Source organism: Anser anser (genome assembly GCF_964211835.1).
Source record: "Anser anser genome assembly, chromosome: 4".
Lineage (NCBI taxonomy): Eukaryota > Metazoa > Chordata > Aves > Anseriformes > Anatidae > Anser > Anser anser.
Window position 1 is genome coordinate 42,441,882 of NC_139724.1, and position 27,915 is coordinate 42,469,796.

At 37.3% G+C, this 27,915-nt stretch overlaps 1 protein-coding gene across 7 annotated transcripts in view; it reads right to left on the reverse strand.

Annotated features, from left to right (window-relative positions):
* The window catches only part of LARP1B (La ribonucleoprotein 1B), a 35,272-nt gene that overhangs the window by 3,959 nt on the left and 3,398 nt on the right, over positions 1-27,915 (reverse strand). For 2 of the 7 annotated variants that reach the window (XM_083833642.1, XM_083833641.1), the window contains exons 2-16: positions 22,998-23,059; positions 21,837-21,896; positions 18,798-18,966; positions 17,230-17,373; positions 14,483-14,638; positions 14,060-14,231; positions 10,153-10,297; positions 7,961-8,135; positions 7,011-7,183; positions 6,253-6,618; positions 4,413-4,536; positions 3,344-3,549; positions 2,856-2,962; positions 2,153-2,313; positions 1,572-1,716 (exon numbers count right to left, since the gene is read on the reverse strand). In XM_083833642.1, coding sequence (XP_083689768.1) covers positions 1,572-1,716; positions 2,153-2,313; positions 2,856-2,962; positions 3,344-3,549; positions 4,413-4,536; positions 6,253-6,618; positions 7,011-7,183; positions 7,961-8,135; positions 10,153-10,297; positions 14,060-14,231; positions 14,483-14,638; positions 17,230-17,373; positions 18,798-18,966; positions 21,837-21,896; positions 22,998-23,059 — 2,365 coding nt within the window. Of the gene's footprint in view, positions 1-1,571; positions 1,717-2,152; positions 2,314-2,855; positions 2,963-3,343; positions 3,550-4,412; positions 4,537-6,252; positions 6,619-7,010; positions 7,184-7,960; positions 8,136-10,152; positions 10,298-11,952; positions 12,029-13,045; positions 13,300-14,059; positions 14,232-14,482; positions 14,639-17,229; positions 17,374-18,797; positions 18,967-21,836; positions 21,897-22,997; positions 23,060-27,915 lie in introns of those variants that run through there. The other 5 variants (XM_083833640.1, XM_083833638.1, XM_083833639.1 and 2 more) reach the window with 5 other exon arrangements.

Below are 27,915 nucleotides of genomic sequence, written 5' to 3' on the forward strand. Positions count from 1 at the left end.
ATGCTTTTCAGACTAATCTCAATTTTTAGCAGGCATGTGTGAAGAAGTCTGACGTGGGCAGCCAAGTGAAGATAAAAAAAAAAATTAAAAATCACACGACTCAGGTAAGTGAACTGAGACCGAAGGATGTTTGACTCCCAGTGCCACACTGGCCATCACGTTACTGTGAATGGTGAACTGCATCATACAAACGTACAACCTTATTTGATGGCTGAGTTCATTCAGTCAAAAGATGACTGTAATACCATATTATGACTAGGAAATTATGCAGAGGTGAGAGCTCCTAAAGTCACGGTTTTGTCTAGGTAATCAATACAATTTTAAGGAACACTTCATTAGGATAATTCTCATGCATCAATTCCAATTGCCTGTATAAAAAAAAATCAACTCATTTTGTGAGGTGTAAAAATAATTCACATAACAACACCTGCTAAATCTAGAAATATATATGTACCTCCTTTTCCAGAAAGTGAAAATTGGACTGGATTGAAGAACGTGTGTGTAATTTCTACAACACTGAATACCATATAGGTATTTGTCAACAACCTAAGTTTTAAGGGTTTAATGTTTTGTTTGTTTGTTTTGTGGTACTTTGTGTCAGCCTGCAAATTTGCTAAATGTTAATAAGCAGGTGGTATGAAATTGAATAGGATATTTTTTCTTCTCACTTTTAATGCCGGCCCGATGTGCCAATGGCACTTCTTTGAAACATAATTCTGCAATATCAGACAGACAAAAAGAAAACCAGCATTTTTTTCTGGAAGAATCTGGATCAACTTCCCTTTACGATACCATGCCCTCTACTTTTGGCAAAAAGAAGCGCAAAGAAAAAGAACAAAACTGGGCCTTCCTTCTGTTCTGCGTTCATCTGTTCCCTCCCTTAAAGGCCTTTTGAAGTTCCTTGTGGTAAATATATACTTGGATAATCTCAAAGCATAAAGAAAACTGAACAGATATAAAAATTATTATTAAAGCCACCTTTGCATCCTAGGGCCTTCTCTCTCTGAAGTCTCAGACAACATATTCATACTTTATGATTTTCATAAACAGCACTTCCTCACTTGGCATTCAAAATGTTGGGCTGGCTACCTTGTCTCTTTGGCTGAGAGAAATAGAGGCTGGGGGCAGGAAGAGGGGGAAGTATGTGGAAAGAGGGGAGTAATATCAAAGAGTTAACAGTGCAGCAGTGTTTTTTCTGGTATTTTTGGAAGACAAGCAGTTCAAACCAATTTAATGAGATTAAGATTGTCTTCACCCATGGAAGGAAAATATCTTAGGAGTTTTACCAAGAACAGAGCTGACTTGTCACAGACAACAGGTTGCATGGTTCTGTAGAATTCGGGACCAATTACAGGACAGGAAATGCTGTAAGTTTAGCTATTTATCAGCAATGCACAAATACATACAAATGGGTTTTTGGTGTTAACCTGCACAGAGTACTATTTTAAAGATTTACAAATAGTCAAAGCTAACAATAAAAACGTTCACTTCAGATATACGTAAACATTGCAGTCTTTAAAATGACTGGTAAGACTTCAAACAGTTTTTAAGTTGAAAGAAAAAGCTAGTACCTGTAGTGTTCTTTTGCATCATCTAGAGCGAGTTGTCTGAATTCTTCATACATTTTCTTGTTAAAGTGATCTCTCAGAAAAAAGGACCAGAAACGAAAAAGTGTGTTCATTTCTTGGGACTGGCCAATTCCCAACCGTTTCCTCTCTGAAGGGAGGAGAAAACACAGTTTTTTTAATTTCCAGCAGAATGTTTTCAAGTGCTTTTTCATTAGTAACACAAACAAAAGATCTTCAAGGAACGTAATTCTAAACTTTCCAAAAATATTTTAATTAACGTTAACTTTGAGACTTAATTGACTTATTAAGTCAACTAAATATCTTCTCTCAAGTACTCTATTTGTTTTAACCACAAACAATAATACAGAAAATATTTTTGCAAGATGCCAAGGAGTTTGAGAGGATTTTTTTTTTTGGTCAAGGAATTTTAAGTTAAATGGAAAGAAAAGATCATAAAACGTAAGCAATTTTCTTTTCCTTTCCCAGGAAAAGGTAAGGATAAGGAACAATACAGAGAAAACTGCTATCAGGTGATACCTGGAAACTTCTACCTAAAATTGTAAGAAGTCCGTTTAGTGGCTTACCCATTAGACATCTCCGATGGTATTTGTGGTATACCTGTTGTGTAAAGCCATTTTCCTTTAACAGTTCGTGAGAAGGATGCTGAAATTTTGGAAGAGAATTTGGGGTACACCCGTAACCTCCTGCGAGTGGAGCTCCTTCTGAGGGTGAAGCACTGGAACTGCTGTAGAAGAAACATTTATATTCCATAAACAGTGCGTTTCCCCAGAATCAGTTTTTAACTGTTCTGATCTGTGCCAGCAGTGTCAGAGTAGTACAATCACCTGAAAACAATTACAATGTATGCCTGTGCTCTCAGTCATCTATTTTAGGGCGCACCTCAGAAATCAGTTTCTGTTTTAATATCTTAAAACACGGGCAGTTCTAGATGATGATAATTAAGCATTAGTATAATGCATGATTTGAAATGACCACTTAAAGGCAAACTATCACCGAAGCGAGTGTCAGTGCTTCAAGTAATCTTAATGCTATGCTAAACACGGATCAAAAAAGAACACTATGAGAGCAGTTTAGTTAGCTTACTTCCAAATGTCTTTATATTCTAGGTTTGTCTTTAGTCCCATTTGCCCTTCTTCCATTGCTCATTATTACTCCCACTGTATTTATAAATTCTCTTTTATCATAGTCTATTCCTCCACTAGCAGCGAGAGCTAATGACATTAGGAAAAAAAGCTCTAAAGAAACAGACAAAACTAAACAACTTACCTCACAGAGGAAGTTCTTGGCCTATGGTCTCTGGAATCCATCACCCAACCAACATGGCATTCTAGGGGAGGATTTGTACTGTGTCGTGTTTTTCTTTTTCTTGGAGTCTAAGGAAGTAAATGAAGTACTTATTTCCCTAATTTGATTTCACTTGTTTTCATCTTCTCTTCTACCAATTTTGTATCTAACACAATATAAAGTCACAACACTCCAGCTTCATAAACCTCAAAACTAATTTTAATGTAACAAATTTAACATCTTTAGACATTACACTTTTTCATCGTGGACTTCTAAGAAATATTACAGAGAAAAATCAGAAATAATTTTGTAGAAATAAAAAAGAATGAATGTGGTAAAATTTTTGAAGAAGAAAACTACAAGTAAAAGCAGTTCATTTTTTACCTTTCCATTCTTGTTATAAATTATACCCTAGACACAAGTTGTACAGGCTTTTTATGGATTTAAAAAAATACAGTTTTTCCATCTACCTTTACATCAATGGACTGTGCTTCTTTAACAACAGGGTAGAACCTGGGTGTTTTGTTGGGATCCTGTAGCCTTGGGGTGCGAGGGGTTCGTGGAGTAAAGCCAGGGTGAACACGGGGAGATTCTGGAACGATTGTTGGCAGTGATCGAGCCACAGCCGCCGTTGGAGGTGCTTCAATACCGAACGAATTACAAGCCAGCTCCTCTACTACATCAGCAAACAGGAACGAAACACTTAATTTTCAAAAGAAGCTTAGACTTTGAAATCTCAAGCTCCTCTAATATATAATATCTTAAAGGTACTTCACTTCAAGTGCATCATCCCCAAAAGGATAATTGGATTAACCAAAAGCACTTGGTGCAGAAGCAGTACAGACTGACTGCTCAAAATTATGAGATAAATATTTCGAACATCTTAAACTATGAAATAAGTATTTCAAACACGTCTTCTCTAGAAAATTTAGATCCACTTATTTGTTTTCTGCTTGTTCTTCTGCGTGTATAATGGCAAAGTAAACAAGTGTGTGGAAAATAACATTTGCAGAAGTGTAAACACATCCTTGCTTTTTGGTGAGGTGGTTTTCTTCAACCACTTTAAAGATATTAGCATGTTCCCTAGTAAACATTAATAACATCAAAAATACCTTGAAATATAAGATTTGGACATTTTGACTTCTCGGTAAGGTTATAAGTAGAAAATTCTTCTCACTTCCTTCTATCCACAGTACCCCTAAAAATTCTGAAATAGAAAATGTTTCACATCCCTAGCTCTTGCTTTACACATCATAAATGGCAAGTTACACAAAAGGCGCCTGGTGTTCTATATGTTAACACCAAATCAGAACACTACCTATTGATGATCATATATATCCTGCAAAGTACTACACGGATCAGCTTCTTCTAATGTAATGGGAACTTACAATACTGATGAACACCTGACAATTTTAGAACTTGGTAAAGAAAAATCCCTTCAAGACTGCTGACTGAACCAAAACTAAAATATTTCATGAGCAGAAGTTAAAATACAGGCTTTATTACGGACATTGTAAACAAGAAATATCTATCATTTACCTTTCTCTAACCCTGAAGACCCTGGAGGAATTTCCTCAGTTGGATCAGCGACTGGTTCTGGTGCAAGATTATCAAACTCTTCCTTACTAATGAGATTTAGCTTCTTAAAGTTCTCAATCTCTTGCTGAATTAGAGAAAACAAAGTGTAAACACAGAGCACAATGGTTATCATCCTGAGGAATGGCTGAATTTCTTAAGAGAAAATAAGCCAGAATTCACACACAACTAATCACACACAGCCAGTACACTTGGTTTAATGCAAATGGGAGTCCCCTGGATACATCTTAAAAAAAGCTGACATAAAAAAGACAATATATAACCTTCTAATGACCCTATTTGCTTAAAAAAAAAAAAAAAAGAGAAATAGTTAGGCCAACAAATCAGGGAATGGAAGCTAAGGCCGTTCACATATAGTTTTTTACAGAAGAATAAGAAATAGAAATGACTAAGATCCTGCCCCTTCTGCCAAGACCAAAACAGTCTGTCTTCTGCAGCAATTGTGACAAGGAAAGCAATTTGGGGAAGCAGATGACGTGCTCCCTTCCATAGGCTACTTCTAAAGAAAAGCCAGTACTTGTAAATAGTGTTCAACTTTTTTTTTTTTTTGGAATGATAACAAACTGAGAATGGACTGAATTTTTCAAGATGAGTGGCAGCATCTCAAGTCACTAATGGTCCTACTCAGCTGAAAGTGGGGGTGGGAGATGTGTGCATGTACACAGTATAGGAGAAAAAGTGTTGTTTAAATTATTGTTAAGAACACCACCACCACCACAAAATATTTTCTCTTGCTGTGTGCCATTTCTCACTGTCCTATTCCAGTTTGCTGATCTTCCTGGACCATTTTCCTTGTCGTAATAATTCCATATTCTGAATTCCACCTTTATTTCGTACTTGTATTCTCAACATTCATTTCTAACTTTGTCAGATCCCTTTTGTACCCATAGGCTTCATTTGTCCTTTAGGCTGCTTTCACCCTTTTTCCCTCTTACAACACACCTTTGTTTTCATGCACAGATAAAGCTCCTTCCCCTCACCATTCAATCATCGGGTAACTTAATATTTCCTGTGTGCTGAGTATCTGCTAGTGATACAGCAGCACTGCCTACAGACACACCACTTACTGGGCTTACATTCACAAAAGAAGTGGTTTCTTCCTAAACCAAGAGCAGCAAGTGATAGGATTGCAGTGTTCCTAGTTGATCTCTGCCTATGAAGTGCTAGAGTTCAGCTCATCTGTATTTTCATAGCTGTTTAGTGTACTTAAAAACAAAACCAGCAATCTCCTTCCAAAGATTTGAAAGCCTCAAAGATCAGGGGCCCAAATACAGGCGAGGAAACAGAAGAATTTCTATAATAAAATAAGGTGAGCAAAGTTTCACTTGCTCACACAGCTCCCATTCTTACAAGCTACAGGATAATCAAAATCTCAAAATAAACTACTTAAAAATGACTGTAATATCTTCTGCTCTATTTTACCTCAAAAATATGTCCCCTGTCCCTATGCTGGGGGGTTGTAAATGCTATTAAACAAGCTATTCATAGAACAAGAAAACACTGGAAAAGTTGAACCACCTCCAAAACATTAACAGTTGTTCTAAAAAAATACTCATTCCATACTTTAGTCAAATCTGTGACAAGAAAAACTTGGTATTTTGCTTTCAGCTGTTTCTATCATCATTAAAATAATCAGAATTTAATAGACGTGTAAGTTCAACTACTACTGTCAACTTTCTTTTGAAAACGTGTAGCATTTTACAATTATGTAGCAGATAGCCAAAATTACTTTTGCAACTGTTTGCACAGGCATGGTTTTAAGGTCAAAGATGAAGAAAATTACCTTCATTGTAGTGTCATTTTCACTCTGCTCCATCCACAAGTCTTGTTCGTAATAGTATAAGCCATCATTAATAACTTTAGCAAGTTCTGATGTAATTTTTGCATGACATACATGGTTGCCAGTACGATCTTCACCACAATGTTTTCTCATATATGGTGGCGTCTGTGTTACAATCAAAATCTTGTTTACGTCCTGATCATCAATTTCATAATCTGAATCGCTGTCTGACCAATCAGTAAGTTTATTCTTACGACCTTGAATCTGTTCCATCTCTTCATCAAACAAAAAATCAAGTTCTTCTTGTTCCTCTGAAGGTGGGGGTGGCTGTTGTTGATCTGACATTTGATCAGGTACAGGAACACATTCCTGAATAAGAGAAGGTGAAGCTTTTTATATTTGAACTGGATAATGATTCTCAAAATGGGAGCCAAATAGAACATGATAGAACATTTTCAATAAATACAAGAACAATTCTCAATGCACGACAATAGATTTTTCAATAATGAACAGATACAGCTATCCATCAGAAAAAAACCACAGTATTTCCTTTTCATTGTAGCGAGCTTCAGATGAGGATTTTAAAGGCACTTAGTTATTCTAAGTCTAGACAGAGTGAGAAGTATGCACACTAGCAGTATTATGTTATCAAGCATCATCTATATTAAGATGTGAAAAATCTTGCTTTATAGTATAACCTGAAAGTGGGCAGGTTTTGCTTTTTTTTTTTAAAAAAAAAAAGGGGGTGGGGGTGATTTTACCTTTACTTTGACTGTGGATGCACGATGCCTCTTCTTCACTTCTATCCAAGGTTCGGAGTCCAGATCAGGCAAACTTGTAGACAATCCTTTAGACATCATCTGAAAATTACTTGTTTCAGTGTTTTCCTTTGGACTCAGCGAGCTTCCTATTCTTGGAGAACTTGGTGCAGACTCTAGCATTGGAAAGCAGTAGTTCAATTCCTGTTGTTTTTGTTTGTTTAAATTATTGCATTGCTCTTTCCTTTAACTGCAGCTACTATTGTTCTACCTCTGGGGTTAAAGTTAGCACTGATCAGCAGAACTTTTTGTTTTCAGAGGTAACTCGTCATAGTTCACTCACCGTTCTAGCAGAAAACCAATTTAGCAACTTCTTTACATGAAAATGTATCTAACAGTGAAATAAATCATCTGTTATTCAGAAAACAAGAATTATCAGGGATGTGTTTTCTCTACACCATCTACCAGCTCTACGGATGGGTGCTTAGCTCAGTCTTCACTCTTCCCATTTACTTTGAGCCAACATTTTTATAAAAGATTTACTTGCCAAGTGCTGTCCGCAAAACAAAGCCATATTCATAACGTGAATGAGATCCCCATCCAAAACCAGGGTGCACCAAATAGAGTTAACTTTCAGCTGCTCTCAGAATGACGTAGATTTCACAACTAACTTACGATTACTACTACTACTATTGGTAATACTAAAGGACTATAGGTCATCATAATCTATTCTGGACAACAGTCACAGCTGTAGCACACAGAAGGCATTTTTATTTACCTCACATCAGCCGTGCCAGCCCCACGACTTGGCAACTGTATGGTTGACAGGGATATCAGCTGCAGAAGCCATTACCAAATGCACAATTTCTATTATGAAACCAGTATCAAGAGGAAAACTTCCTAAGCTACACTGACAGCCCTAAGCTTAAGTTTCTGTAAGATAAATCCTTTACCAGTATGAGAGCCAAAAACTTGTCCTGGTATGAATTCTGGACAATTGATGAGCTGAGAAAAGTCAGTCCGTGGCAGACTGCATGGAGGAGGACCTGGAATTGGCCACTTCTCTGGATCAACCCTTTTTCTTATCCTCTGATCCACCGTTTCAACTTCTGTGCTGTCCTTTAGGGCCTGTAGGACAAACATATTACAACTTTTTTTAAAAAAAAAAAAGGTATATATCTAGCACCTTCTTAGGTCTGGAGAAAACAGTTAACTCTTTACATAGTAATTAAGAAAGGAATTCAAGCTTTTGTGCTTGTTTCCCAACATCACTCTATTCTTTTTAGTACAGGTGTTGGTAACCTTTTCAGTCCAAGAACATCTATTCAAATTGTCTTTTCATTTCAAGTATCACTTCCTGCCTCTTCCCAGTCTGCAACCTCTTTCTCGTGTGAGGGCACTAAACCCACCTTTCTCTAGCTCTCCTATTCACACCGCTACTTCCCCGAACTAAACCCCAACTCCATGCATTTTCTTCTTCATTCTAAACAGAGCTAAAAGACCGTACAGAATGGTCGAGATTGGAAGGGACCTCTTGAGATTGTCTAGCCCCCCTGCTGAGGCAAGGTCAACCATTTTCAGTAGGGTTTTGAACCATCTCCAGGAATGGAGACCTCACCACCTCTCTGGGCAACCTACACCAGTGTTCAACCACCCCACAGAAAAAAAAAAAGTGAACAAAGAGAAAAGCTAACAAGCTGCAAGTGTTTTTCCTTTCTGATGTTAACATGGAGAAAGATACAGAAATTAAGATCCAGAGAAATTCTACACAGGCACATGCCAAAGATCAAAGTGTGGAGGAAATTTATCCTTCATTAGACCAATGAATTGTTCACCAGCCAATTAAGTACACGCAAGGACTTCTGGTCCATCAAGGATATACATATTTCTGTAGCAGTAAGGGAAATTTTATTTTAATTAAGAAAGAAGCTTAGACTGTCTTCTATAATGGTGTTAAAAAAAAAAAAAGTTTGCTTGAACTTACTAGAAGGCTTCAGAGAGGAGACTGGGTATAAAATCTAGCATACTCCTAGACAGCAAGTCCAGGAGTGGTCTGATAACAGTACTTGGGGTTTTCTCTTGAATGTATTTATTTTCTGGGGGAAGATCCATCCTGAGGGACAGGATAGGGCACCCCTCTGACAGAGTGTGCCTCCACTAACTGCAACTTGAGATACAAGTGAAAGCTGATTATCAACCACAGAAGCAGCATGAATTCAGCTGACTGAAGGAGATTTCTATGGAAACTTAGTTTAAGTACAAAAAGATAATTTTCACTTTCATTTCCCAGTCTAGGTCTCCATAAACGCTTGCAACTGCGTTGCCTATTTTAGATCTTATGAAAGAATGCTTCCAGTATTTCTTGGACTGGCTTTTTTAAATGTGATTTAAGGTAACTACCTAACAGCAAGGCACTCCTCCGATGAGCAACATGCCAGAAAGGCTCCTACCACACCTGAACAAGCCTGCTACAGGGCAGAAAAGCATCTCCCTGCAGCAGCATGCCAACAGCTGGCTCAGGGACCGGGCAACGCAGTTAATGACAGGGTCAGCAGGGAGTTGGCATTTATCTTATCGGAGTCAAGGAAAATAATACAATAGGAGCCAAACAGCAAGTGAGTTCTGAGGAACACTTTCCACTTTCTTGCTTGCCAGCGGGGTTTACAATTTGGACAGCCTTGCTATTGAAAAAGTATCTCTGGACCTGAGGAAAGTGGCAATTACTGCCACTGAAGGGCATATAGCATAGTTCAGGAACACACTGTTAAAGTCACTTCAGCTTTGCCAAGTGTGTTATTATGTAATTTAGACAGATACTCATCCTAGCCAAGGAACAGACATCTGTAACAGCTTCCTTCAACATCTCCTCCCCACTTTTGTAGCCTAACTCTCAGAATGTTTATGAACAGCAAAATAAAGCACTTCATGCAGCATTCTGCCCTCAGTTCGAATGGGAATGTGCAGAAATACATACCAAAAAAAAAAAATAGAAAAATCCAAAACTTTTCCATTTATAGTCTGTTTACAGGATCCTTGTCATTACAAGCAGAGAGAATTTCTTTTTAACATCATAGCGCTGAATTTAAACGGCAGTATAAAATTAAGCTAAGCAAATTCCTATGCACATACTTCTAAATTATTTTACCTCCAAAATAAGCGTAGCATTTGTAGTCAGAGCTTGCACCCGGTGGAAGCTAGCAATCAATGAAACAGGCAGAAATCCTTGTTGGTCCATCTTTCTCCTCAGAAAGAAGTCTCTTTCCAAGTTTTCTGTGCTGAAATAATACTCGCTAGAAGAAAAAAGAAAAGATGCAAATATGAACCTATTGTAAATTAAAAAAAAAAATAATCCTAAAACAGTAACCTAGATATTCCTTGTTAAAGTCTTCCATTAAAAATAGAGCATATTTTGTCACCAGCAAAATTGTTCTTTCAACAGGTATATTACTATAAGCAAAACTTACAGGAATAGCATGCATACTAACCATCTTAAGAACAACTTTTGATCCAGTACTGCACACAGGGATACAAATCAAAGCCTCATTCCAACATTCGCATATATGAACTGCATAAGGAAAGACTATGCTCCATTTCTTTCACCCGTTCCCCCTTATTACTTACATGACCAGAAGGCAACAACATTCTCTTAGCCTCCATATAGATGAAGGACAACTACTGCTTACAGTCAGGGCATAAGTTATTTCCCATACAGCAGTGTCAGTGCACCTTCATCCTCAACTGTATCTTTTCTTTTCCCAGATTCCAGTACATTAGAAGGTTTAATTTTCCTATCTGAGTGTTGAGGCACATATATGCACTCTGAACCATTACTTCAAGCATGCTTGTGGGAAGACGAGAGAACAAAAATAGTAATTTTGTATTTTTCACAAAACTGCACCAAACGGCACAACAGTTCATGGAGAAAGGTAAAGTCTAAAAGAATAAAAGATACTTAGTGGATAAGGAGAACAGGAACAATGACCATTAATGAATCTGACAACACCATAGAACAAGAGAGACTAGGGACAGAGAAATAGCAGAAAGACATCTTCTTAAACAACGAAGGTGCTGTATGAAATGCTACAGGTGTCAAGATGTTTTATGCTTAGTGATGAGAAAAAGTAAAAAATTCAAATCATGATCTGACACAGAAAGCAAGGGAATGAGAAAACGACCCATGAAAAATAATGTAAAAAAAATAATCATGACAATTAAGATCTAGGCCTTTCGCATGGTTTACACATCATATCATAATTTAGCATACTACATCCAATGAATACTACTACTCATCATGTTCAGGAAAAAGTAGGTAGTGAAATATTTAATGGAGAGATGAAGAACAATTAAAGTTCTGTGACTTAAAAATAGAGGTAGTGAAAAATAAATCAAGAGAACATTAAAACGCTGAGAAAAAAAACAACACATGCAAATATAAAGTTAATTCTAATTCCAACAAAGAATAAAATGCTAGTGTCTCCACTGAAGTTGCGCTCAAGGCCAAAGTTACCAAAAGGAGAGGACTGTGATGCCATCATTGACCCAAGGAGAAGCTTGATACCATTTCTTTTTAAAACTTTTGGTAGCTAAAGAAATTTGAAGCTAAAGCTGTCTATATGAAACACTCAGCTCCAAGACCAAATGAATGCAAAAGCCTCAAAGTTGGACAATAAGACGTATGACAGATGAAAACTGCCATTAAATCATAGCAAACAGAGAAGAGAATAAAGCTTTCAGAGAATTAAGCTCTTACTCAGAACTAGATAAGTTGATCAGTGAAGCAACTGTGCACAAAAGTTTCTTTCAAGAACATTCTATTTACTGTTCTGAACCGCTACATTTCTTTTCCCCTCCCAATCTAGAAGATAAGTACAAAAGCCATATCAATGCTGTACTAATAATTACCTTTACAGTCATACAGTAAAGGTAAAATCTTGTATTGATTCACCTAGTTAAAAATTCCACAAGCAGAAATGGACAATGACTGAACTCGACTCAAACTGCCTCACTTGATGTCCATCATTCTAGAAAAAGGAATTTGAAAGAACATTAATCATAAACAAAGACAACGCACAAGTTTACTTCAAGTAGAGGGAAAAATCTAAACACACACATACACCCTCTAGCTTTGCTTTTCCTTCTAATTTTCCTCAGAATCCTTTTATTCTTGAATTGATGCATATTTGGATGCGCATCCAAACTTTTATTTATTTGTTTTTAAAAGAAGAGGACTTGAACAGAGATCTACTGCATGTTGCAGACTGAGGAGTTGTTAGGCACTGAAACTTTTCAGGCTATTTCAGTCTATAATTAAAAGTTTTAATGATATTGTATATGTAGTATAAATATTCCTCTTGCACATCAAGCTGGTTCTTGGGACAAGCATAAACTTCCTGACAGGAGTGTACTTCTTACAGTAATTAAAAATCAACTCAGTTGGACACAGTTTCTAACATTTTTCCCTATTAAGCAGGTAAACACTTCTAAAATTCATCAATACACTACTGAAAACATTCTCACTCCTTTAATATATCTTCACTTATCTTGGACTCCATAAGGAACTCCAACACCTAACAATTCTGGGTAGCATTATTTTGTTATACTTCCTTCTTTGGCATAGTCACTTTAATATTTTAGAACTCAGTTACGAAAGACAGACCAAACCACCTCCATCGAGAGGCTAATAATATGCAACTGATGAATACAGTCAGCTTCCCATTGTTTTTGTGATACAAGAAATGGACAACAAAACCACTTTTTTTTTTTTTTTAAGGAGCATGAAAACAGTGAAGCTACACTCTAAACCTGCACAAGAATCTCTCTCTCTGTCATGAGAAGTTAACTCCATAATCAAAGTGCCTTAGGAGTTTTTAATCAGACGAGCAACCAATGGCTTTAATTAGCCAGCCATGCCAAGTCTTTCATGGACACCTGCCAACCTCTTTTTGCTAAAATAAAACACAAATATAACCAGAAGTCAGATGTGACCATTGCTGTAACTGACATTTTTCTCAGCAGAGGGGGACATCATCATGTCCTACCTTAGAAGGTCTGGATTCTACACTGCATGCCCAGAAATCTGGCCAACAGTGGAGTGTCTGTGCTCCTCCCTCACTTGTCTGAGGACAGTGGAGGCCGATTATCCTGACATGGGGGTACATGTCCACTGTCAGGTCTCATAAGGGCCTGGCAGCAAGAGTAACAAAAAAGACTGCAATAGAAGCTTTGAAGTTGATAGCCACATGCCAGATACTTTCTGCCCTTAAAGAGGCCTTTTTCTTCCTTTTTGCGTCAACTGTAACAAAAGAAGCAAGAATAAAATAAGCAAGTTGCTTTATGGGATACAAGGGCAATAAAAAACCACCACAAAGGCATCACAGAGAAATGCCGTTGCCAAGTACAGAAGATGAAATATCAGCCAGTGGTGGAAACTGTCTCTTTAAAATGAACTAGTGGTTTCCAGGCCCTTTTTGACATGTCTCCTGGTGATAATCAGTCTTCCAGATGGTTTCTCATTCCTAATGGTGTACACGAGAAAGTAAACATTTCAGATTATTGAAAAATCAAGTACCATTGCAAAACTGCTCTTTCAGTCGAATGTTTCAAGTGAAACACTCTGAGAACATAAAACTAACAAGACTTCTCAAAATGAAATTGAGAGCAAATAAGGGGAAATTCTAGCTACATCGCCCAAGAAGAGCTTTATAGGCAAACAGACCAACAGTACTCAAAAACACGAGCTCAGAGACATCATAACTCAATTACACGACAACATAAAAATAGTGCTATTTACCATAAATCAAGAAGGTATGTGAATTAGAGCACACTACAGCACAAGATGCAAAACAGCTTCCTTAAAATTCCTCCCCGTCACTCAAGCTTTTCCACCCCGCTTGTGAATACGTTCTAACAGACACTGCTAACCGTCGGATCAAAAAAGAAATTGGAAAAGTCTTCATCTCCACCATTTTATGGATGATAACTCACTTCAAAGTGTTTAATCCTCATCTTAAATTGATCTCTAAAAATGTTTGTACATTAAACAATCTACGTACATTTGACGTTTTATATATTCTTTGAGAAGTGTTTCATCCACAGAATACATCTGCACTCCTGTTCCATCATCGTAGTAATACATCATACTAGCATTAAGCTCAGGTTGAAATGCTTGGTCAGTTCTTTCACCATACAGTTCTTGATAACCAGTTGAGTAATATTCAACATTCACTTCAAAATAAAGGAGAAAGGAGAGAAGATGAAAATTATTAAGGTTGGTACACAGATATCTTAAGACACAAACAAGATACACAGTGCTACTTTGTGATTTGCTTCCAACATCTGATTTAAAACAAACAAAAAACCTATTCAAGCTACTTAACTACATTAAGCTACAAAATATATGTTTCGCAACCACTCTAACTTCACATGAAAGCATTAACATTATAAGTGTAGTTTTAAAATGTCTGCTAAGCATTTACTTCTTTGCATACTTCTAGGGTTTCCTCTGCCTCGTCCTCTTCCTCTGCCTCTACCTCTTCCTCTGCCTCTGGAGAATCCCCGAACGCTGCCACCCTCACTTCTCACGCTGCACACTTCATCGTGATCATCTCTCCTTTCTCTATCACGACGCCAATCTTTGAAAGAAAAAAGCATAATACAACCATAATTAAATATCACGGTATAATCAAGTAGTCCGTGATTTATTCCTAGGTATTAACACAAAACATTGCACTGAGAGGTGTCCCTCACTACCTTTTGGGTGCTCAGAAAGGCTGAAGGAAATGACACTGCAGAATACACAATTGGCGTCAAAAAGTCCTTTGCAACACAGAGCTCCCAGCTTGTGCCCAGGCAACCCACCAAGCCATGCTGGCTGGAAGCAGAAGGTCAGATCTGAAGCTTCAGAGGTTAAAGAGGAAGGTTTGCAGAGCAGTGCCTAAGGGTGAGTGGGCAGGAGCTGCTAGCAATAAAGAACAAATGAGCTTGTCTGGCAGTCAACCTCAAATGCTTCTGAAGCAACTGGACGCTCTCATGCCAGCTCAGGGATCACAATACCTATGATGGGCATGGGATAGGAATGTATGATCACGCAATTCTCCTTCCAGGCACGATAATGCACTCTGCTGCTGTGGACAACTCCCAGCACTTACAGCGAGCTACAAAGAGCTGCTAGCTCTTGATAATCCTGCTCTGGGGAGGATTTCCAAGGGGGAACCTCCCTTTTGTTCCCAGAAGCAGCCATCTGCCACTCCCCTGACTCAGCCTTTTTAACAGCAATCTTTACTCTCTACGCTTTCCCCCAGACAGAGCTTCTACCTTAAAGAATTTTTGGGTTTGTGTTTTTATTAACACATGCAAATCTAAGATGGCTCTGTAATAATCAGTGCAAGTGTTTCATTAATAAATACTTGGGTTTTGGCAGGGGGAGTGGAAACAGAGAAGAAGAAAGGAAGGAAAGCAAGCAGGTCCACGCAGACACCAGGCCTTGACTCCACTCACCACAGGATGGCTATAGTTCTCCTCACCTGGCTCATATGAGAAAGTGAAGCCCTCACATCCTTTCTTTCTTTTTTCCTAATACTCTTTGGGACTTCTATCTTTATCTGGTCAACCTTGCTGTAAGTATCTTTAAATTGTAATTGGCTAAACTTCCAGATTCAGGGGGAACCTGTTGTCAGAAGAACGCCTGGGGACACAGACCCTATCTGACGAAATTGAGAGGTGTTAACTTGAACAATAAAACTGTATCTTTAGTCCTTTGTTATTAGAAATCCTATTTTACCAGTAATTATTTTTAAGGAGGCCTGCAACAACATATGTATGCTTGTACCTTCAAGTTCCTGTATTTTATCTTCTGTCAAATATGACTGAATTTAGGAATATCATAATCTGTATGTGCCTCTCATTGGGAATCTGGACCCCAGCCTCTGAGCTCGCTACCCTCAACCTTAGAGATTCCAAATGTGGCACTGTTTAAAGTATTTCCCCAAATCAATTTCATTTTTGCATTGAGTGTCCCCATGTCTCCTAGACGTGTGCAAAAGTCCTACAAAACACTTTCAAGAGCTAACGCTGTATTTAAGCCTAAGCACTTTTTTTTCCTTTGTTTTAATGCATAAAGACAATGTTCCCAAAGAACAGGGGACATTTTATGTTCTGTCACACTGAAACTGGTCTTAAATGACTAGAGACTTGAGGCAGAGTTTATGCTACAAGTTTCTGGTCATTTGACCATGCAGTCCCTGAGGAATAATTGCTGGAGAAAAGCAATACACTAGTAAAAATCCTCCCCCTGCCCCCTTCCATTCCTCAGACATCCGGATCACACCCTTGTATCAATGTTTCTAAAATGACTCCATAAACAAATCTCATCTCAATAGTGTCCAGCATTTATCACGATAATGAGCAAACCGTTAAATTATTAACGTATATTGTGATTCTAAACTTAAGTGCAAATATACAAACCAAAGAATTAAGAGTGTGACTAAGGTATCTGCCTTCTGATAAGCAACGTTCAGAACACCTGAAGATCAGAGGCAGTACCAGCTATGATGCTTCATCCCCTCTGTTGTGCGCATACAGCTTTTTGCACAGCTATGCTGAGAAATAGGTTGCGGAAGTGGTCCAACTTAAAGGAGAAAATGGTATCAGAAGAATTGCCAAAGCAGAATTCAAAGGGTAGTTCAATAAGTAATTGCTCTGGCAGCAACAAGCTGTTGGAACAGGAATAGAACAGGACAGAACAGCCACATTATGAAAGTATTATCAGACTTTCTGCATTGTGAAACTGTGGCCCAAGACTTAGTTAGCCACAAGGATAAAAATATATGACACTGCACCAGCATATACTGTAAAAATACTGTTTCCAAGCTCTTTTTCTCAGCAGAGTCAATGACTGAGACATTGCAATTCTGATGAATATGCAAAGAGGTTTAAGAAATTAACAGTGAGTTTTAAACAAAACCTTCTAGCATAAAATTCAAACATCAAACTACACTGCAATTTATTTATTTTTAAACGTTATTGGCAAATACTAACACTAGGGGTTTTTTGTTTATTTGTTTAAGTACTGGCAATGTCAAGTTTCAACATAAACTGCAAATCTAACACCTACTCTTGTGATATTATCCATCAGAGAGGGAAAAAAAAAAAAGAGCAGCATAGCACTTCCAATGTGTCTCATTCCTTCATTTGCTACAAACCAAAACGATTGAAAACTACTTACTTCTTGTCTCATTCCGTCTGTTGTTATGAGGTATTAACTTGTTTGTTTCCAGCTGAGATCTTGAGCTACTTCGAGAGCCTGGTCTTTCTTGACTATCTGACCTTACATCATCCAAGTGAAGTGGCAGCCATTTCTGCTTGTTACCTTGAGAAGTTAATACTTTAGTCTTAGTTACAGTACTGATTAAAGTTTCAGGTCCTGTTCCAGATCCTATATAATTCTTCTTGTAAAACTATTAATAACAGTTAATTTCAATGTTTAAGAATTAGGAAAAGCAGCTTAGCATTGTATTTTTAGGACATAATGACTAAAAATAATAGATGCAGTAAACAACTTCTCAAACTGAAAGGTAAACTTACTTTAAGTGAAGAAAATAAAAGCGAGTTTATATTTTATTAACGAACTTTTAGTTGTAAGCTCCATTACCAAGAATTTACAGCTGCAAGTATGACTAAGGATCAAATACACATACAGTAAATTCATGACTGTATAATTTCACAATTTGGATATGAAACATAAGGTAAAAATTAGCGTATCAGGTTAAGCACTGAAATAAAGATTTCAATCACCAGCCTAAGCACTGAAATAAAGATTTCAATCACCAACTGTAAAAATTTTCCTGAGAATTTAGCTGTGGCTCAGTATTTTTACATCAAGATATTCAGATTAAATTCATGAATAGGCATCAAAAATGATTAGCAAAACCATATTTTTTTGAAGGTTGGCCTAAAATATCCACTAACCATTTACTTAGTGATAATATTTGCTGTTCTACACTTGATTGGTATCATGGCTTCATATCTTTGTAGCCAGGAAACATAAGCAAACACATAACATGCATAATCCACACTGCGGAAAAACACAGTTTGTACTCGTGGAATGCTTTGCTTTAAATTTTCACTTAGACTGAAATATTAAAAGCACTAAAGCAGTTTTTTTTAAATACATACTTAACAAGATTAACAAATCTAATCAAAAAAGGTATTTAGGATCTGAAGATATTCCAGCAGGGAATCAAGAAATAAAGCATCTGATGGCAGAAATATCAAACAACTACTTCAGTTCTGTCCTTGGCCCACTCAAGTTTACTGACCAAGACAAACTGAGGTTTGCTTCTTATTTCTCATGTAGCAGATTGGATCAAGAGGAAATGACTAACCTGGTTTAATTCTCCTGCAATCTTTTCTAATAGCAAAATATGAAAATTAAAATAAGATATGCATGTATGTATATGCATACATACACATGTATGAAGTTATGACACAGTTCTATCTACTCAGTAGATAAAGATATGAGACACCATAATGGAATGAGAACATGGTATTCTGGAGATTCTCTGTCAAAGCTTCTCACATCTGTAAGAGATGAGCTGAACCCAGAATTCCTACTTAACTAAACAGAACACTCCAAAACCTGAGAAAGCAGGCTTGTTTTAAGCTTCCTAACACATAACAATATAACCTGTTATCACCTGGAAAATGAAAAACAAAGTTTCAAGTCATTAAACTAGAATTAATGTAACTGTATCAAGGATGAATTATTGCTTTACATGTAGCACCCAGACCAACCTTTTTTCCTTTGATTATTAGTTTGACTTTCATCTTCGCTGATGTTATCTCCTGGACCATCTGGCTTTGCTTCCAGGTTGTCCTTGGTTCCATTATTGCCTTTTTGATCAGATTTCTCCTCTTTTTCTTTTCTGTTTGTTGGCTTCTTGTTGTGACTTACAGTCTTACACTGCAAAAGACACTGGTAATTATTTCTGACAGTATAGCTGCCAATAGCAAAACATATAAGTTTCCTTTACGTATTGAAATTCCTTTACTATTAGCTGTTCCCAATATCTTCAGGAGGGTGAGTTTTAAGAACTGTGTTGTTTTGTAAAGTCTCATTTTACATAGCTGTATTTTCTGCTAGTCTGGCAAGACTATAAACAAAAATTTAGATGGATATAAGTATTGTTTTGGTTTTTAAACTGAAGATGTAAAATTGTGGAGTGCACAACAATCATGTTTCAATGCCTCAAAACTGACATTCATCCTATATGAAAGAAATACTACTTTACTAGTACCTACTGTTCAGACTGATTAGCTTTAAAAAGCTGTTCTTACAGAATACTGAATGTATTGCCTATGTGACCTTCTGATTTACCAATCCCAACAGCATGCCAAGTGTCCATGTAAACTATAAGGAGCCATGGTTCTTAGAATCATAGAATCATTCAGGTTGGAAAAGACCTCTGAGATCATCTAGTCCAACCCCTGACTTAGTACTAAAGTCCACCACTAATCCATGCTAAGTTCTATATCTACGTGTTTCTTGAAGACCTCCAGGAATGGTGACTCAACCACTTTATAGTTGCCACTGGGCAACCTATTCCAATGCTACGCAATCCTTCCAGTAAAAAAAAAAAAAAAAAAAAAAAAACTTCTAATATCCAACCTAAGCTTCTTAACTCTGTTGATTATGTTTCATTAAATCAAAACATAAACCAAAGACCAGAGGACGCGGAAGTGTATGACTAGTTTTTTTTCTCCACATCAGAATACGCCATTTACTGGGACCTGTTTGCCTCTGAGTAGTGCCAGCATACTGCAGATTATCCCTTCTTGGAAATCCCATAGAATAGCAGGTTTCAAAGAAGGCAAAACAAACAGCCTTTCAGCAAATATTGTAAAACTTCATTTGGAGTGGACATGATATCTGCCTGCAAAATTAAACTTCACAAACGTTTTTACCAAACAAAAAGAATTCTCCTATGTTGTGGAGACTGCTTTGAACTTGCTGGAATACATGTAGTAGATACTGTGGTACTATCCCATATCCCGCAATTAATTTGACTACTAAACCTTCCCTTAGACAAATCAACTGAGATTAAGTACAAAATAAATGTTACTTAGTTTAACAGACAGTACATGAATTTCTGTGATTAAATTCTCACACATCCAAGTCAGCAAAAGGTTAATTAACATCTATGCAATACAATATAGACCATCTGCTAAAGCAAAAAATCATTAAAAATACTCTTAAAGCAGACTATTTCAGAAAACATCAAATAAGTATATTCTTTTGCAACGCTATTAATATATTGATCTCAGTCTCTCTGATTAGTACTGTGCAGATGTCATTAATCATATCCAAATTTTACACAACCAAGTAGACGTTAAAGCACTGTGGTATTACGGACAGCATGAAAGACATGTTTTTCTACATCACCAAATTAAATATCTCCCCATACCGCAAAAAAAAAAAAAAAAAAAAAAAAACAAGAAAACAGATGCTAAAATAACCATATTCTAGATTTGGTCATAAATCAACATTAGCATTTAAAAATATTATTAAAAGGATATAAAATGTAATCCTTTCAATGCTACTCAATCTGTCAGAGCTAGGCTTGGTAGACCCTCTCCTTCTGTGAGGATCGGAATATTACCAGTAGAGAATATAATGTATCCCTTATGATACTGTTAAATGTATCACCTGCTGTCTTCTTGTGAGCAGTGGCAGTTAAAATATCTCAACAACTGGCAGGAATATTGGTGATGGAAGAGCTTACAAATACTAAAGAAAAGTCAAATTGAGGCTCTTAAACAAATCCTAAACCTCCATGGGGTGTATACACACTACAATATTTTAACTGGCATTTCAGTAACTGAATGACCATTAATTTATTTGCATATAATCTATTCAGATTTTAAAGATTCATCTAACAATTTCAAAGATCTTCTCTGAGATCCTGTAGAACAAGATACGAGAAGCAGCAAATTCTACCGAGAAGAAAATGTACTGTTGTGACAAATCTACAGACATCTAGAATTCTGACCTGCAACGTGAAAGGCCTTGTTAGACACCTGAGGATGTTTTCTTGCTGATATAACAACAAGGTGTAACTTACTCAGCTGGAGGAGAGGGAAAATGTGAGATACTAAGCCCACAGGAGAAATGAACAAATCTTCTGGTTTCCCTCACCAAGAGAACAGTAGAAGCATCACAAGGATGATGCTAGAACTAAAGCAAAGATTAAAAAGGTACCACGTAGCTTGGAATAATCTATACTTCATTGTTTCAATAATACAGCATAAAAGAGATCTAAGATATGTTATACACTTACCACTTGAGATAAAAGTAAAAATTTGATGGAATTGATGCTAAGAACAGTCAACAGGAAAATATATCCTTACTCCATCCGCACTCCTCTGATAATTCCTAAGGCAACTTTGCACAAAGCATGCCAGGCACAAGGGAACACACCATCTACACAGTCCCAAAGATTACATACAGGCCCTCTTTCTCATCTGTTCATAAACTTCCAAAAGAGTGGAAAATCGAAACAGAAGCTTGAAAACGGTGGAGTAAATACAGCACATTTTTATTTACACGTCCACCCACACCAGTTAAGCTAAAACGCATGTGTGTGTGCATGAGCTTGTGAAGGGTTCAGAAATTCTCATACCAATACAGAGAGTTAAGCACAGACCAGAATTATTGACAACATTTCTGCTGAAGCCTGAGAACACCCAAAGCACATTCTGGGGGAAACCATATTAATCACAGCAGCCAACGTGATTTTTAATAAAACAATAATGGAGGTAACAAAGAATACTTACTTCATTATTTGCTATTTCACTTGGTGTTGGCCAGTTTGTGATATCACCAAAGTCACCAGTCTGCAAAGACAATACACAGGTTATACTACTTCTTCAAAGGTTATACTACTTCTTCAATTTAGTCCTTTTTAACACATGGAAGATGTCTGTCATAACTCAGATGGCAAGACTATACCTTTGAACAAAATTGCCAGAAAGAGCGATTCTTAAAAAAAATGAGAAATACAGCAGAAAACAAGCAGCTTTTTAAAACAGAATATGATCAACTGTAGAAACAACCAATCATAGGAGTTACATTCAAATCATGGTACAACACATCTTACCTATCTTGTACTAACAACTGTCTAACAAATGCCTTCATTAAGGATGCATTAAGTGGGCATGGCCAAATACAGATGATGAGCAAGCAAAACTTTCTACATTCTATTATTAAAACAAACTAACAGAGATTAAGACTTAAGTACACAGAAAACAACATTCAGATTAAATGTTGTCTTATACATACCTCCCTACACAATTTAAAGGCATCTACCACTTTAAAAGCTTTTTAGCTTTTGGAAGACCTTTGAGCACTGTGTTTTCACAACCTAAAAAAGTCTAACTGTACCACATTTTAGAAACTTATTTTTTCAGTAAAAGGGTTCAATGTCTCCTGTTATAATGAATTTGTAACAGACCATAAAGCATGCTCATCACTAACATAATACGCAGGTAAGATTTCTGATACCAACCTATCATCTCTTGTGCTCAAGTGGTGTTGTTTCACTGAAGTTGCTTCCATTTTATATAATCCCATCACTTTTTTTTCCTAAAACAAGACTGTCTTTCCGTATCCCCTTGAATACGTACCACTTCAGCTTTCCTTCTAATTTTAAATTTCCTGTCCTTTTCTGACTTTTCTGTCTTCAAAATTAACCAAGGCAGAACATAACACGGTTGTAATTTCAAAACACCTTGCTTTTTTTTTTTTTTTTAGTAATAATAGCCATTTATCACAGTGAATATTTACAACCAGAAATACTTCTCTGAAATGATTTCATTTTCCTACCATATTATCAGCAGAGCTAAATGCCAGTTAAGATAAACAGATTAGATTAACTGGGACTTCTAACACAATCAGTCCAATAACTCAAAGCTAACGTTCTTCTGCCAAATACAAACCTTGCTGTATTTCCTTGTCCTGGGTTTCACTGCCTTTATAACTTTAGTGGAATTTTCTAGTTCTGAAAAGGAAGAAAAATATTTTCAGGTGAAGAATTAGGTTGCACTTAAAAGCATGCAGTATATACCTTAACAACTTTCAGCTACCTAGTACGCTACACGGACTTCTCTTTTTTTTTTTTTTCTTGGTGATCTTGGTATTGAAGCCAATGATCATTCATGAACATAATTGTTGCAAGAACGTTTCCATAAAATAATAGTACATGACATTGAAAAACTCACACTTACAAGTGTAACTAATCCTGAAAAACAGGTGTATAGAATATAGCGTAACACAGTATTTAAGCCTTTCTTGAGCTATAATGCCAAGATTATCTCAAAATGTTGTTATTTTAACCTAAGTATTAGCAAAGAAAATGAGGCCCAAAACATAAAAAAAATACCCTATTAGAAGGCAGACTTAGAACACGATTCATTTATGAAATCTACCATTATGTGAGGATGAAAAAAAAACTAGAAGCAATTACGTATTGACAAATTCCTAGTGATTTCCGTTTATTAACAAACGGACAAATGCTAAAGAATTTAGCCATATTGCTCATGATCAAGTCAAAGCAATGGAAAACATTAAAAGGAAGGATGGTAAAAAAAAAAAAAAGACTATAAAAAAATACATTAAGGATAATACATTTTAATGCTCAGATTCCACAAGCTACAAGAATGGTTTACGACAAATACAAGCAATTGCAACAAAGTTTATGCTTGAACATTTTCAGAACCTTCCCGAGCCAAGACCTAAACTTTTAATAGTGAGTCTCCTCCTGAACAGAGCTGCCTTTAATTCAACCTGTAGTATCTACCAGGATTTAACCTAATGCTTGCTAAGAACTCTCTCACACACATATCAACGTTACTGGGCCTAATTAGCTAGGACCAGTGAGTTACATTTGCAAAAAAAAAATGTCTCTTTAAACTCACTACAGATTCACAGATTCACAGATTTCTCTAGGTTGGAAGAGACCTCAAGATCATCGAGTCCAACCTCCGACCTAACACTAAGTACTCCACTAAACCATATCCCTAAGCTCTACATCTAAACGTCTTTTAAAGACCTCCAGGGATGGTGACTCCACCACCTCCCTGGGCATCCCTTAATGCATGTGCAAGTTTCCCTTCTGTATGCAAATCCAATTTTCTTATTTTTCTACCCATTTAATTATGTTCTAACTTTTGTTGGGAATGCAGGGAAAAAACGGTAACTATTCTCAGGTAACTTTTCTTGGGAGATTAATTCAGACAGATGAAACCACCGTTCAGTTTCTCCCGCTATAGTTCTGTTCTTACTAGGCACATTTTCCAATAGAGAAGTGGTTACATCCTTTCCTTGAAAAGTCTTATTCAGTCTTTTACCGAAAGCCAAGCTTGAAACACTAAGCATGACTGAAATCGCTAGGGGATTATTATTTCATAGGAGGATAACATCACCTCCTTAACCCTTATCTCTCTCGCATCCAGTGACTTCACTAATCTTCCTTATCGCAGCTTCACACTGGGAACCCCACCCTTGTGCCCCACGGTGACTCTGAAAACTCGCTCAGTCCTCTTCCTGGAATATGCCGTGGGTGCTATAAGCACAAGTTCACATCTGCTCCATGCGGCACTCTCAACTCTGTTACTACAGCTAGGTACAACCCACCTGAATTCAGCGTATCGCAGCACCCTGATCAGTGGGCGAGTTTTGCCCCATTGGTCACGAGCAGCTTCCCCACACCAAACGGGCACCTAAAGATTTTCTTTTTAAAACAGAGACAAAACAATTCCCCCAAATGCTTCTTCCTTGTTACCAGTCTCAACTGACTTTAGATCGAGAGCTTCCAGTTTTCTATACACACAGTGACTGTATCATCCTAATTCTAACTTATCACTCAAGAGTAAACTAAGTACCACTATAAAATAAGGCAAAACAGTTGTAGTCAAGGAGCATTGAGCAAATTTCTTTCTCTAGCTGTTCAATTACCTTCCTGAAGCCCTTTTTCCATCTTGCAGCAGTTTTACTTAAATTGCTACCGAAGGACTGCTCTGCCAGAACTTCTACTCCCTGTGTCACCAGGGTGTAGCAAGGAATTAAAAAAGACAACTCAACATCAGTGCGCTATCTTAGTCAGGAGATATTATTCCAGACAGCAGCAGAGGCTATCTGAACCAAGCAGAATGAGACCCAACTTGTTTTTCAGTAATCTCTCTTATCTAAGTCAAGGATGTAGTAACCTAAGACTTACAAGATGCGTTTGCACACTCAGTGAAAATAAAATTACTATGAGGCAACGACACCGTCAGGCTGACGGTGCCCTTTCCGAGCGGTGATCCCGCCACACGCCGTACTTCCCTAACAAGCAACCCCTCAAAGTTTCTGGCCTTCCGTAAGAGTCATGTTCAAATCCAAGATTAACTGACCTTTCCTGACTGGCTTTCTGGCACTTGTCACGTGGGAGTTGGATTTTACTGCAAAGCACGAAAGGGGAGATAAGGCGTCTGAGGGAAGGAGGGTGAGAGTAAAAGAATAAAACACCACATCGTTTAAAGGTTTCCCCCCCGATCAAGTCTGTTATGCTGTTATGAAAGAGACTACAGCCACTGTGCAGGCAAAACTTACTCGAGTGCACTTAAATAAAAGCTCCATGCCTAACATTAGCCCGGCCTTCGGTTTCAGCATCACATAGCAGTGCTGAATAGGAGAAACAGGATCTTCAGCTTATTGCCACAGCACAATCCAACAAACCCCTGTAAATAAACTATTTCACTCGCTGTTAGCTCCAGCCTAACTGTATTTAAATGGTTTATTCGGTCATAGGAGACAAGGTAACCAGCTCAGTAAGAGCAAGCTGTGTTGATGAAAGGATTCAGCTGTCTTCAACTACTTCACTTGCTGGGTTTTAGCTGAACTTTGAAGGGGTGGGGGAAAAGAAAAAAAAAAATCAAGGATGAGCAAGTTTAGTTGCTCGTGATCACTCTTCAATCACTGAACTCCAGTGAAGATGCCATCCACGCGAAAACCGAAATCACCTTTCAAAGCCATTTTCATAGTGGTTCTTCCAAGTCTCTTAATACACCACACCCTAACACAAGATATTTTTTGCAAATAGACATGGATATGCAAACATGCCAACTGCAGTACTTCAGTTATTATGCAGCTATTAAAAATGAAAGATGAATCTTGGAACCACCAAAAAGGCAGCAATCCTCAAGCGGCAGAAACGGGAAGGTGGGACTGGATGCGGTGCAGAGATAGAAAAGCAAAGTTTGCACTTAAAGATGCATCACCAAAGTCCCGCCAAGCACATGACAAATTACATTTTCAGTAATACTACTTCAGAGTACACTATTCAATACTTCATTTCAAAACGGATGTTTTCAAGTTCTGGAAATAACCAGTCAGATTTATTTTTTTTTCCTGACAGGAGAACAGGAGAGATACTGCCAACTTCTTCTGAAAGTGATGCCTCCTATAAAAAAAGGCACAACACATCCCAATTTTGATACAAACGTGTTTTATGTTGTCATGATTTCTAGACAACTTTCAAGTGTTATTTTTACTTAGCACGTGCATTCTCCTCAGCAAAGGAACAACCTATCATAAACACCAGAAGAGCTTCAGGAGGCAGTTGAGGGGGTGTAATCAAGCAGCAGAATAGCTCTTCAAAATTTCAGTGGAACTTGTTTGTTGAACTTGTAGAACATTTTCCACCCAGTTGTATTCCGGTTTTAGACAAGGTAGCTATGCTTCAATCTGTTATTTTAACAAACAAATGTAACAGTCTTGCAAATATGACAAAACAATCCCTTAGAGCACATGACAGTTTAATTCTAGAGCATGGATTTATGACCTCAGATTCTGAGAAATTAAAAAAAAAAAGTAACCTATGCTAACATCCTTTCCTACAAGAGTTAACTTCCTTGCACAATTTGAACAACTAACCAAGGTAGTGAACTATTTCAGCAGCAGGCTTCCACATGTTTATACTAAGAAACAATCAGTTTTCCAATGGAACAAGCACTGAACAATCAATAGGAAAAAAAGTCCCCAACACATGACAGATTAATCATTACATTCTTTATTTTTCTTGTGCTTCGCTTCTAATCCTATTTTGTTCTTAGCTTCTTCATAGAAAGCTGCAACCTGTGGCTCAATTTCTACAAAAGGTTTTGTGGTCAAAAAGGAGCACGTGCTAGAGCACAGCAAGCCAGGGTCGCGTCTGGGACTCTGGGCAGCAAATGCATTTCTCTCTCCTAACAGATTTCCAGTTCAGAAACCAGAAAATCTTCCACACAAATTTCCATATTCTGTGTTCTGTACACTGCTATAGGTCTATAAAAACAGACAGCCCATTTGGAAAGAGAACGCCTTTAATCCCTTCAGGCTTGGGCTTGCAGTCAAAGTTGTGCCTTTTGACAATTTTTAAAATAATAAAAAAGTTACTATACAAACACACAGTGAATTCCTGACAACTACTGATGTGCCTGCATTAGATACACCAAAAATTTGATAAGCAGATCATTTACTCATCTACTAATCAAAATTCTAAGCTCGTTATTCCTAATAATACAGTACACCTCCACTAAACTGTGCTTTTACAACCTGTTTATTAATAGAGTAAAGCAAATCCAGTTACTCAATAGCACCACACTGAACTTCTGGTACCAAAATCCCAGCCAGATAAAGGGTGCTCTCTGATGTCCCGAAATCGATGCAGTGAAGAACGACAAACTGTAAGAGCCGGAACACGCAGTTACTTTGACTGACTGCATCAGAGCACACTGGGAACCACATCTACTTTCACTGCTTAAAACCACAGGTATGTATTTTGCTTCATGAAATACTTTCATAAGTTTCACGACCCATTTTTGAATAATTGTCTAA